Below are 14,040 nucleotides of genomic sequence, written 5' to 3' on the forward strand. Positions count from 1 at the left end.
TGCTTTTCGTTTGAAATTTAAAATACAAGTTCTATAACATTGAAAGTGTAAATGAGTTGCTTATTTCTATTGGATTACTATTGACATTTATGTACTCACATTTACTATTATTGAAATGTCTTCAGTACCATTTGGCTTTTTAGGTCAGATAGTGTGCAGGGGGCAGGAGTGTCCAATGTTGGGAACAGTTATTTTTTCATGTTATAGGGCCCATGTGCCAGGACCTTGCTTTTGCCTCTGCACCTTGTCTGAGTTTTTGCTCATCTTCAGATATAATAGTCTATTGATTACCCCACAAGTCTACTTGCATGCATCTCACATACATGTAAGAAAGGTGTATCCTTGGTCTAGACTCTTTCTATGCTACTTTTCCTCCTTTGAGGACAGCCCAGATCTGGTCAAGGATTTTCAGTCAATGATTTTCTCCTGCACCCAGACTCCAGCTGGCTCCTCTGATTGGGTGCTAACTAGCTTTTAAATTTCCCTGTCTCCAATGCAAGGATTGAGGCCTCTTTGCGGGCTGTTTCTCGCAAGAGTCCGGCAGCAGGCTACCTCTCGGAATCAAGTGGAAAAGAAATGTCTGATGCAAAAAATGTAACTTTTCTAGGTAAGGCACTCCTAATTCCCACAGTAAATATTGGCTAGCTTTAGCACTACCCTCTGGTGCCCTGCAAGAGTGCCTGGTCCGGATTGTTGGAAGTATGATCTTCTGCAGTGGGATGCTTAGCCCAAATCACTCTCCCCACTGTTCCGCTGAAAGGCTACTTGCCCACGTACAGTACGGTTGGAAGTGATTTGGTAGGGTTCTTCAGTGTGGTGGGGTTGGTGATGGACAATCTGGGTGAACCTATGGGTTAACAAATTGAAAACGCAAGTGATGGTTTCCCTAATCTTGCCCCGCCTCCCTTTGCTTTCCCCAGGGTGTACCGACTGGCAGGACAAGGAGACTGGCTCACCTTAATACCAAATGTGTGTTCAGGACGTCAGGTAGGCATCTGGTTCCAGGTTCCTCACTGGTAGCTGTGGCCCAGTCCAGCTGCGGTGCATGTGATGCCTTTGGAAGGTGCATCCTTGCTTTGCACTCTGTAAATGTCCTTTGTGTTATAAATGTCCTCCCATTCTCTGCAAGAGTTCACGCTTTTGGAAAATGGCACCAAACGAAGCACATTGCTAAGTCCTTTTTAACGTGCCCTTGACTTTCTGGTTCTGTGATGCTTTACCTTCGACGTCACCGGTACACATTGGATGCAGAACTTGTAGACTTGCGGCCGCAGGTCCGCAGATTTTGAAGGGGGTGCACGAGCACATGGTTTTGTTTCCAAAGTAATGCTTATTGTAATTTCCCTTCCCAGGTGCAGAGAAATGCTGCAGTGGATCGGAGAGCCCAAGTTGAGCCGTGGTGAGTATGCAAGTCAGAGAGCTCAGGAAGGCTGCCAGAATACAGGCTCAGGTAAGCAGGAGACCGGTGGCGGGTAGAAATTAAGAAAGCTGTAGCACGTGGATTCAAACTGAGCGTCACACGGTTTGCGAGTCAGCCTGAGAAAACACTAAGCACAGGGTGTAGCAAAGGGCGGGGTTTTATAGCCCTGGGCTGCACCCTTCACCACTAGACCACCAAGGATCATTGCAACATGGGTTGCCTGGGGTCATCTTGCTTTTGGTACGTTTCACTCTGGTGGAAGCTGCCAGTATGGGCAAACTGATGTCTACGCCAGCCAGCAACTCTGGATGTCCATACCATACCCGCATTACTGCACCTACCCTCACTGTTGTGTGGCTCTGTGCGCTGTGTTCTGCTAAGGATGACACTAGCACTCCCTTCACCTCCCACCAAGACGCCCACTGGCTGCTGATGGGACTAGAAGTTGGGAGATATGTAGGATGTTGGCTGAGGGAAGAGTAAGATTTGTCATCTCAAAATGACATGGAATTTACCTCGTTGCTTTCAGAAACTCTAGCATGGCAGCTATGCTAAATTTTCAGATAACTACTAACTCCATATACATTTGGATACTACATTTTATGTCATGTAGGAAGTTTCAGCCTGCCCTTCCTATGTGGAGCCACCGTTTTTTTGCGATTTGCTTCCGCACCGAATAATTACAACTCTGACACTACATACGTCCAACATTAATTTCACTGTCTATCAATATTTCCAATTCCTCAGATTTATGAAAATCACGCAAGTGTCATTTGTTCATGGTCCCGACTGTCTCGTTATTCCCTTTAAAATGAACCCGGGATGGGCTCAATAGGAAACCTGATGCACTCACTCAAAAAAAAAAAAAAAAAGAAAGTATAAAAGAAGTATACAATGTTTAATGGATGGCTCTGTATCATTGGTGCTTCCAATTTCACTCTTACAATGGCCCCCCCACCAACTCTGGGGTTTCTATATCTCCTTAGACATGCGACCAGCCACCTGCTTGGGCCAATGTTCATTCTACCCTCATCTGAGCTTCAAAGGGCTTTGCTCAGGGCTACTGCAGCATTAATGGGAAACCTGACCTTTTCTGTTGGTTGGGTTATCTGTAAAAACCAAAACTTCCATCTACTTCTCCGTATAGCTCAGCATTTAAATTGACAACCAGACCTTCAAATAGGGGTCCTCAGCCAAAGGTCTGGAGTTCAAATTGTCAAAAGGCACAAACCCTTCAGTTTAGTGGGAAAACTGATGCACCCATCCTTCAGAAAACAGTTTTAAATCGACAAGCTGTGCTTACATGTACATTATATCTAGGCCTACATTTCATAAATACAATCTTTCTTTTCTACTACATTAGAATAGAGGTAGATTCACTATTAATCTAGTGCATCGATGTTAGTTTACGTAGGAACCAGTGTTCATTTATGCAAAAACGAAATGGGCCTTTCCCTATAAATGTCATTTTATGTGCTGAAATGAAGTCTATTCCTCATGAAGGCAATTTGTCACACGACTATTTTTCACATTTAAGGAATCGTTCCTCCTTTTTAGCTTCCAAATGCACAGTATTTCAAATGTATTTATTTCCTTCCACGTGCACTTTCACAGCCTTTAATCAGTCACCTGTGCCTTTACACGAATTCAGCACCTGCAGTGCTGCAGGTCCTTGAAATCCATTGGCTGCAGTTAATATTCCAGTTTTAAGTCTCACTTTCCTTCGACTGAGTACCTGAACATGCTAACAAAATGGAGGGAGGCCCATTCACTAGGACTTATGAAAAATCTGTGTTTTGTAATAGCTTTTATATTTCAAAGGAACTCCACACTTATCCAGCTTCACTCAAAATGTGGCCTAGCATAGCCTCTCCATCGGTCGCTCTGTGGCCGTCTTTTTGCCCCACAAGTTAGAATAAAATAGGGTTGGGCCGCGGTTCACCCAAGTGTTGCATGTAAATGTAGTGACCCTTAAGGCTTATGGTTAACGAAGCAATCAGGTTAGATGCAGGATTTAGCTAACTATACAATCAGCCTGAACGGAAATTTGTCCGACTAAAACCAATCAGGCTCAGTGTAAGACACAGCTGACCAAGCACAATCAGGCTAGATCCCAAATATGACTAGCCAAACATAATCCGGTTAAATGCGAGATATGGATAATCAAAAACAATGCTAAATTACGAGAAATGGCTAAGTGGGCACAGAATTGCCAAATGTGAGATGTGACTAGTCATAACAGTTAGGCTAAATCTGAGACATGGCTAACACAATCAGAAGCTAACTAAACAATGTTCACCCTAGATGTCGGAAATGGCTAAGCATCAGTTCCCCTAGATGTCTGAAATGTCTAAGCAACAGTTACCCAGATGTGCAAAATGGCTAAGCAACATGGTTTGCCTAGATATGACTGATGGACGGCTAACAGCTCACCTAGATGTGAGAAATGGCTAATTAGCACAGTTTACCTTTGTGTCTGAGGCCAAGAAGGATGCTATACGACTGCGTACATGCATCAGATCAGAAATTTAGGTTGACAGTGGGATTAAAAGGAGATTGCAAAAAAGCCCTAGTCCCCTATTACACTTCAAGTGAAGCGCCTTCTCAACAAATGTTCGCATGTGCGTGTGAAGCATTTCTTTTTTTGCTGGGTCTTACAACTTCTAGGCACCCGTTCGGTTTTCAGCAACTTCGCAAGAGCCGATTTTCTCTCTTCAGGAAATCTAGAAATGTACTTTTGGAAAGGCTCCCTAACAGCAAAGGGACTACTAAAAAAAAGGAATTGCTTTTGTAGTCTCGCCCTCAGACTCTTAGAAAAGGCATTCACAGAATGGTCTTGCCCACCCTCACAGCCCTGCAGCTCCCTGAAAAAAATGTAAAGCTTCCACTTCGAAGAAAACAACGCGACTGGAAAAAAATAAACCGGCTACCCCTTACAGGAAAAAAAGCTGCACTCAAGAATAGTAATAGTTCGGAAGAGAAATACTGCTCTTAAACTATGAGCCAGTACCAACCTTTGAAAATGGTTTTATTTTGAATTCCATTTTTCTCCAGAGATCACAGGAGAGGGTTGAAAATAAAACTAAACTTGACTGAAAGAAATCCTTGCATAGAAAAACTGCAATAAATGCCTGTTTTGATAAGAAATTGTAATGCACGAAATTAAAATTGAAAACTATTCTACAACTGGACGGTACAAACCACAAAACAATGGCTTGGACACGCTCATCTTTTTTCAGAAAATACATTAGAATTAAATTTAAAAAAGTTATACATTTGTGAAAAACAGTACAAGGTAGCTTTAAGGACAAGAAAAAAGACGTTTCGTTTTCCCAGTAGAAATTAGAAAAGACTCAAGACAGCACTCGGTGAGCAAGCTGCTGTTTCAATGCACCAGCCATAGTGTCTTATATTAAAATGTAAAAAAAAATACTTCAAGAGTAGGAATAAGCAACTAACAATTAACAGCTATGGCAAGACATCCCCTTCAATGGTGGGCTTTCATTTAACAAAATTAGAGTTGTCGTTTACCAGAATTCTTTTTAACTAGACAATGGGCCTCATTAGGACCCTGGCGCCAAGTGTTTAACGGCGCCGTAAAAGGCTGCGGCGCTGTTAAACACTTACCGCCTTACTACGAGGTCCCTTTGCGGGAGCCGACCTGAACGGCTGGTCTAGACCAGCCGTTAAAGTAGGGACACGCAAAGGGACCTTGGTGCCAAGTACGGCCTTCCCCATTCCCATAGAGCCCTATGGGGCGAAAATGGAAAAGGGCCATGGTTCAATGGGGAATTACCGCCCCGCCAACCTTGGAATGGGGTGGTAATACCCCATTGAACCATGGCGGACCCGTTACAACACCGGCACCAACCATGGTGCTAATAGCGCCAGTGTTGTAATGAGGGCCAATCTCAGGATTGCTAATTGCTTGGGAAAAAGAATCCCAGAAATGTGAATTTTTCCAGTGACATGGAGCCAAGTGTTCATGCTATATTCATAGCCTTCCCAAGTATAGCGAGCTTGATGGACCTCTTCAAAGATAAGTCAAAAACACGGTATGCCTTTCTTTGCCAGGTACTCTTGAGCGTAGTTATACTTGTGGGGCACAGATGTACATGCAATTCAGGTAAGATGCCCTACCTAATAAGGCTTCAACCTGCTATATTAAGTAGAAATATGCATGTGTAAGCACTACAAAAAAGCTACCAAACATGTCCCACAAGAATGAGGAAAAAGGGCAAAAGAACCTCATGCCACCAGGACAAGGTATCCAAGTCCTACCTTTGCTTCAAACACTATAGCATTGGTTTCATCACCAACAAATCTATTGTAGTGAACCGAAGGCTCCATATTCAAATGCAGGTCCAAGTTAAATGTATTGGCATGACTGGTTCTGTAGCATCAAGCCAAACAGAAATTCAGCAGGATACTGCATCGCGACGAGAAGGCGCAATACTTTGGGCTGCACCCTTCTAAGGCATCAGTCGAATGCTTGATGAGATTCGTCCACGCAATTTAGGTAGTGGGTGCGTGGTAGAATTGAGTTACTGAGCAAACGTATACGCAGTGGTCCCAAAATCAGTAAAAATCATAGGACAACAGGAACTAGACTTTGCAGGAGAGAAACCTGCTGGTTTTCTGTAGTACACAACTAGCTTTGAAGCAAGAAGGAATTGTGGCGTAGGCCTGAGTTTTAGAATACTGGAAAAAAGAAAGTGTGCCGCCTCTAAACATGAAGGGATTCCTTACATAGAAGAAAGCAGGCTGTCCCATGGTTTGATGAGTTCCAGGGTAAATAATGTGGTGTGGCCCCCTTGCTTCCCCCCACTGTGCCAGCAGCACCACGAATAGCAGACACAAACACTCCCCCTATGCGTTTGTGTGTGGCGGGTATAGGAATGCTGATAAGGCCCTCTGGTTGCAGCCAGCCAGGCCAAGCTAAAATCGTGCTGTTGGTTCATTACATTTACCATCAAAAAGATTTGTAGCGTGAATCTGGAGACTGAACACACTGACAATCTTGCAAAGATCATCTCATGGTCACCCAACATATGCCATCTTCCGCCAGTATATATGGGGTCAAACCATGAACCCACTAGTCAGATGAACCCTGTGCACATTGCTGCTAATATGAGCCGCAATATGGTATTTCCAACATAATACCGCATACCAGAATCTTTTATTTCACGTGTATTTTTGGCTTAATATGGTTGCCTTTTTTGCAGAGCTACAACTGAAGAGTAGCATTTGTCTATATATGCTAGTAAAACAAGATGCCCCATACCCAGAATTTCATATTTAGAGTCAACTCGATTCTTATGTTTGAGGCCCATCATGTGCTCAAATTCTCAATTTTGATATGCTATGGCATTTATAACGTGCCTATACACAGGTGTTTCAAGGCGCGACGAGGAAAGGTAGGGGGAACAGAACGATCCTACTAGGCCAGGTGTCATTCAGATCACCCAAATGCATGGGGGGCGGGGGGGGAGGAGAAGTGCGGGGGGAGGGGGAGCGGGTAGTGCAGTACATGGGATGTCACCGACCTTCCACATTATGACAGTTGTATCATATCTATGCATATCACTTCAGTCAGATTTCTCCCGCTTCTAAGCACATTAAAAATAGGTGTTTGTCGCAAATGCAATAGTCCTCATTTTAAAAGACGCCAAAAAGATAAATGGCTGATTCAATCCTGTTGAAATATTAACTTGGAATGGAGAGACCAGTACATGCCAGAGCTGAGCTTTTAACTCACTGAGCTATACAAATGCGACAAGCATGCTGTTTAATCAACTGTTCAGTTAGAAATAATTATTTGGATACTTACCCAATACCTTATCCTGTCACTGCCATTCCTTTAACAGTTACTGCATTTACTGGTGGGCCGCGCCATATTGCTCCTGCTTCTAAGCACTGTTCTATGAAGTGCAATAATAAAAGAAAAGTAACCCTAATAGCTGATGCATTACTAAATGCTGTGGTGTGCAGATGGAAGGAGAAATGGCTGGTAAGATAGCTCAGCGTGTTAAGTGTTGATTGCTGGAATCTATGTATGATCTCCATGTCGCAGGTTTGAATCCTCACAAGGTCACCTCAACCTATTCTCCTTCTGAAGAAAACCAGTATTCATTTCAGTTGGAGAGTAATTTTTTATGCAAAGTTCTTTGCTGAAAGTGCTGTTTAATTGTAATGGATTGTGCCTAGATGTTAGCATAACTCAAGCCAATAACAGGATCAGAATATTGTTCTAGTCTGTGGGTAATGAGAAGCGCTCGGATGCATGAGGGTTCGTAGCGCTATATAAATGCTAAATTATTAAATAAGCCTTGCTTCAAGTGTGACTCCTGTGACCCTTATCCAATTTACACATATTTGCATAATGGCGATGACTTATCAGCTCAAAAAAGGTTTTGATAGGAATAGTCAAGCTCCAATCCATCTACCTTCCTATCTGTCCAAGCTGAAGACTTCTGCTCTCAGGTGGTCCATAAATACAATTGTATGCAGCCATGCTGCAATGCCCCGATCCAGCATCAGGATATAATGGTGCACAGCAACCAACTCCCCATGCCAAGTGGTCATAAGCTGGAGCTTTCAGTGGGCAAGCATTTGTAAACTAAAACAAATATTTTAAACCGCTTAACAGGTCTTGACCGAATGCAGGCTTTTGGGTAGCCTATATTTGCCAATTTGGCTCCTATTTTTAATGATTATGACACGATAAAGTGCTCCAAGTTCTGGAATTGCTGTCCAAATTCTGGACTTGCAGCTTTGCTCATCGGATTTGGTTGCATTTTTCCAGATTGTTGAATTCAAATAATTTGATAACTTATATGTATTTTAAGTGATTCATCAAATGTTATGTATTTTAAGAGTAGCTGATTTAATGTTTGTATCCTAATGTAGGTATTGATGTGAGCTTATTGGATAGTATTAGGATTTATTTAAATTGTGAAAAGTGCAATTGAACTAGAGCAAATTAAATAAACCCGTTTAAAATCCTATTCAAGTGTGCCTTTGCTCCCGTGAGATCTTCCATTCTGGCATGTCTGAAGTGGTATGACACAGGGGCAATGCATGCATTGGCAGTCTCAGTTGTCTGGGAACACAAATCAGGAAAAAAAAATAAAAAAATATGTATATATATTAGATTGTTAGATCCCATACACTTAGGATTCATCTTGCTATGCTCGTGTAGGTATATGAATGCTTGGAAAGAGGCAGTAAAATGTTGTTTTGTTTTATCGCTACCCCAGCGTCAGCTTTAATATTCATCCGCACTACAGCGTCACAATTATAGGTTAGGGGAGTGGAGAGGGTCACAAACGCCATTCAAGATTCTTTTAATCAGTAGTCCCCCCGCCCCCCTTTTTCTGATTAGTTTTTTGCACGTTCACGCAAAGGAGCATCGGGGACGGGCAGACCAACTACGCAAATGATAAACACACAGCTGGGCAGGTCAGTGGGAAAAATGAGATTCTTGTAGGCAAGTCTTTGGGAAGGCTTTGAAGTGGCAGCAGCTGACTTTCTGAATGGCAACTCCTGTAGTGCTGATGGTCACAGGATCTGCCTTTACGTTATCCCGCCAAATCTGTTTCCCAGTAAGATCTCAAACCACGACGCCAGAGATAATTGGGACCCCTGCGAGGCCTGGGGAAGGTCTTCTCCTGGCACACCTCTCGTGCTGGCCCTGAGGGGCAATCATCGTAGACAGATGTGATGTTTAATAATGAACCAGTGCACCAGGGGATGGCTCTATCCCAAGCAGCATTGACCCCTCCTGAGGTCTAGAGGTCCATCAGCACAGTGCTAGTGGCAATACACGTTTTGAAGTTGTGGTGGTGAAGAAAAACATACAGTACACAGCATTTTAGTGAATAAAAACCAATTCATTGTGTAATATATGGTATTAAATACACCCTAAGTAACTTATAAGCCAGCACCAAGGACTTCTGTGATCAGATGGAGGAACAAGAACAAAGGCTGAGTCCCTATATAACGCCACAGATACAGGAGTGGGCCAGGAACCAAAAGAGGCCTGGAAATAATGTTCAAACTTGCCCCATATTACACATTTTCAGCAAGCCCCACCCTTTTCCTATGGAAAAAAATGTAAATAGCACAATAAAAAAAATAAAAAAAAGAGGCCTGTGATGCAGAGGCCTAGTTGGAAAACTCCAGAGTTCCCTATAGGCCGGTCCACCCCTGCACAGATATCCAATTTTCTTAAAAACTACAGTCGAGGGGACTTGTATGCCTCAACACGGTCCCACTCATCTGATCCTCTTTAATAGCTGGTCTCTTGCTTTACCCAATGTGAGATCTTCCAGCTGCTGATGCCGCACGTCAAAGCAATTTTACAAGAAAGGAATTTGAGAAGCTTGTCACAGCTTTAATGAGGTGCTGCAGTGGCTTCTGCTCTGTGCTAGCTCCAGCCGCAGATGTTCTGATTTTGCAATCCAACTGTAACAATTGATCACAGAGCGGTGAAGTTATTCGCAAGCTTCCTTATTGGTTTTGCAGGCACACATTTGAATAACTAGGTCGTCTTTATAAAGACAGCTTTTTTTAATTGTAAATGTTAGGAAAAATTTCCATTTCATGTGCAATTTTCCCTCCGGTTGTGTACCCCCCCCCCCAAATTTGCTGATGTTAAACACCATAGTCTGAATTTGCCAAAGGAGCACAGCCTCCTGCTACACTCCCATGGGCTTTTTGCTCACTTTATTATGGGGAACTGACATGCCGATAAGACAGTCCGTACTGAGAGACTGTTTTCTTTAGTCCCTGTCAATGTTGCAAGTGCATACCCTTGAAGGATTTCTTTTAGGAGAAGTGCAGATGTGCCTTGGGCAGGGCTGGAGGCAGCTTATCTTTTCATGCAATTCCAACCCTTTCCTGCCAGGTAAAAAGCAGTTACTGTGTTTGGCACGGATAGGTGGCCTGGCTCCAAAATGGGCATGCCACAAGTTTTTTTGTCCTGTCCTTTGGCCATCTTGCCCCTTCCCCAGGTCGAGCCAACCTGGGTCAGTCCTCATGTGGGCATGCATTCTCTCATGAAACACCAAGATTTCACGGGCTTCTGCATGCCTTGTGGGTGCTTCCAGGATGTGGGCTGGACTGTCTGGTTCCAATACACATCCTGGGTGCCAGACAGTCTGGTGTGCTGTGAATGTCTGGTGCCACCGTGGTCCACGATTGGTCTACGCATGGCATGCCTGTATGAGCAGATCTCCCATTGGGTCCTCTTAGTTTTGGCACGAAGGAGATTTTGGATAAGGAGAAGGCTATAAACACCTATACCATGTTAATTTCTTGAGTTCACTGGACGAAGGATAAGATTCAAGTATCCTGAAGCTAATCAGAGAAACTGCTGGTGTCCGGCTGGAAGGTTTGGCCCCCTAGGCCCGCTGTCCTGCTGGACCCCTCTGCATCTGATCACCCAAGAAGGAGTGCAACAGTACTTTGACCCAATGAATAGTGGGACCAACTATTCTCGCACCTTCATCAAACCCTGCAATTAAGCCTTCTCGGAAGTGTCCCTGGGCCAACCAGCTTGCGCAGGACCTTTGCTCTGATACCACCACCGTTTCGAGGAGGCCCTTGAAACTTGGCACATTGTAAGCTCTGTGTTTATGGCACTCACAGTTTTGTACACTTGGCATTCCCAGGTCTGGATTAAAGAGGGCACCCAAACCAGAGTACACGCAGTTACTGTGTCGCCCAGCCGTGGTGATGAACTATGCAAGTGCATTGTAGCTGTGACCCTCTGTGCCCTGAAGCCTGCTACCGTGACACTGGCCTGATCCATTCACCAGGAGCAGAGAAATCACCACTGTCCTTTTTGGGAATCAACGCTGTAACTTTGTCGCTGAAACCGCAGAGCTGCGAGATTGCTGCTTTTGAACCTGAAACCGAAGTGGACTCTACTGCCGAAGTTTCACTGCTAGTGAAAACTAGGAAACTATTTCCAACTCTAGGGACCTGCTCTGCCCTGTTGGGGGAAGACCCTCCTCGAATAGTGGGAACTTATTCTGAATCATCTCACCTGCCTTCCTGAGCTGCTACAGACCCTACAAAAGACCCTGTTTCGCCCATCTGCACTACCGCGTGCGCCAGCATTGCTTGTACATTTGGGCAATAGGCTCCCCTCATCTTAGGGATTGGACTGCCTCTGAGGACTGATTGCTGTAGAATTGCCTAAAGACTATTGGAACTGCCTGCTTCCTTCCCTTTTTATGTTGTGGACCCATTTCGTGCAGTGAGCCTTTAGGCCACTTGGATGGAGAGAATATATATGTTTAAAGTGTAACTGTTAAGAACTACTGTGTTGAAACTCAAAGGCCTTGAAATAAATAAATATATATATATATATATATATATATATATATATATATATATATATATATATATATATATATATATATATATATATATATATATATATATATATATATATATATATATATATATATCCCAAGACCTAGTCTTCACCGCGGCCAGTGCTACCTTAATTGGTCTGGCTTGTCCCGAAGGTTACCCTGTTCCAAGAAACTAGGCTGGCCTTCTGAACCTCTGCCCACCAGGTCAGTTCAGAAATCCGTCTTAACCTACTGTTGACGGCACCAGTTTTAGAATGAGCTTGCTTTAGGTACAATGTTTAAAGCAAATGTTAGTACAAAAGTGAAAGTATTGTTCCACTTTCAAGCTCACTGTTGAAGCCCAAGGAGAAAATTGACATCTCAATCAGAGTTTTCTGAGCGCAGGCAGTGACTGGTATTAACTGCCTTCAGAACATTTCCACTTAAAAAGCAGTCATTGGAACATTGCAACTTGTGTGCAAGCATTTCCTTCAGCAAGATACTCCCACTCTGGGGAAGGATCTTCGAATCGTTTCACTGCAACGTCCAATTTCACAAAGCTAAAATGAGGGGAACTGTTTTACATTTCGTGTCGAGAAACCAGTAGTATAAGTGTAGCAAAAAAGTAGTGGCACTGTGACCCCAGGGAGGGGGGACAAGGTAGGCAGGAGGGGTGCCATGTGCAGCACATTTTGTGATGGTGGCAGCCATGCACATTGTCAACTAATTGAGTTAAAAAAAAGCTTTGTAACTGCTATGGGGGGGGGAGAGAAGGTTGAGAAGTGTGCTTTAACTTCACAAAGAACAGTTCGGGAATGGAGAAATAAAATCAGTGAAACTGGTAACACTAACAAAATGGAAGCAGTGGTATGCCACTCCTGACCGTTCCCCCTCACTTCGACTACTGAATCGTTTAGTTTTACATTACACCCAAAGCATTCCCATGTTAAAACTGGTACAATTCAACTTAACACAAACTTGTAACTTAAATAAGTTGAACGCGGTTTTATTTTGTAGTAAAACATTTGTATATAGTGATTAACGATCTTCACAACCAAAATCTGTACTGCTATTCCCACTATAAACTAATAGGGTTTATGGGCCTCAGGAGGAGCCATTATTGCTTGCAATAATGACCCTTTAACAATTCACAGCACTCGACATTATCTCGGGACAGGGGTCCTTATACCTCAATAATGACTCTTCCCTTAGTCATTAAGGGTTTATTATGCTTTTGTGTTCCCTAAATGCTTCTAAAGTCATAATGCCTTGAATGCGGCCAACACCAGTAGGTAAGGAATGCATTTCGCAAATTCAGTTTGGCAGGCGGTCAATAAGGACCGCCATTTGCAAAGTGAAAAGGCCTCTTAACCGAGCATTTCCACCAACGTCAAGAACTCTTTCAACTCGCTTTCATGGAGGATATACACCACGAAGTTCAACGTGTTAATGCAACGTGTCTTCCCCAGGGAAACCTCTCGTCCACTCTAAACCTGAAAAGCATGCAACTAGCCAGTCTTACGTCGTAAGAACCACATGCCACTGCCCAAAAACTGAAACTCCCCGTGCTTTCAACGACTGCTGAAGCGATCGCCATGATGGTCAGAGCCCAGGTGGACTACACGGTTGTGGTCAAATGGTGCCCAGTACATACCGTCTTGTAGGTGCGCCACTAGAAACAGAAGGGCCAGGAAGTGTAGGCTCGTTGTGGTATTCATCTCCAGACCTGGAACCCCGGTTCCATAGAACAAAACCGAATTGCGCGCACCTGACACGATGGCCAGACAGGGGCGTGTGAGCACGCTCCGCTTTACGACGGGGAGAAGCTGCGGCGCTAGGCCTCAGGGGTACTTTTATAACGTGTTCTGCCGGGAGGTCAAGCGGAAGCGTCAGGAGCCAAATGCACGGAAGAGCCAGGTGCCTTCAATTAACAAAGAAACTGGAGCGCAGGGCGTCCCAGCCCCGGGTATTTCCATTGTTAGGCAACCTTTCATGGCTTGGCGTGCAAACAGCCCCCGGCCTTTACCCTGTGTCACGGCAGCCCACCGCGTACCAGTTCATTTGCCCGAACAATGGCGTGAAACGGTAATGGCTTCCTTTCCCATTAGGAAACTGTGATGAGCCTATGCTGTTTTAATGATTCTTGCTTAGGATCGCTTAATCTCGTAATACGCAGGACTTCAAGTATAATAATGTACCGGGGGAGCAATGCCAAGAAGGGGGTTGATATGTATGCCATCGATTGAGAATGGTGAT

At 43.9% G+C, this 14,040-nt stretch overlaps 1 protein-coding gene across 1 annotated transcript in view; it reads right to left on the minus strand.

Annotated features, from left to right (window-relative positions):
• OVCH1 (ovochymase 1) overlaps positions 1 to 13,613 on the minus strand; it is a 1,424,491-nt gene extending 1,410,878 nt beyond the window's left edge. Inside the window, exon 1 of the mRNA XM_069628530.1 lies at positions 13,439 to 13,613. Coding sequence (XP_069484631.1) covers positions 13,439 to 13,502 — 64 coding nt within the window. The 5' untranslated portion in view covers positions 13,503 to 13,613. The remainder of the gene's footprint in view (positions 1 to 13,438) is intronic.
• Between the last annotated feature and the right edge of the window lie 427 nt (positions 13,614 to 14,040).

The sequence above is a fragment of the Ambystoma mexicanum genome, chromosome 12 (assembly GCF_040938575.1).
Source record: "Ambystoma mexicanum isolate Mex_15411 chromosome 12, UKY_AmexF1_1, whole genome shotgun sequence".
Lineage (NCBI taxonomy): Eukaryota > Metazoa > Chordata > Amphibia > Caudata > Ambystomatidae > Ambystoma > Ambystoma mexicanum.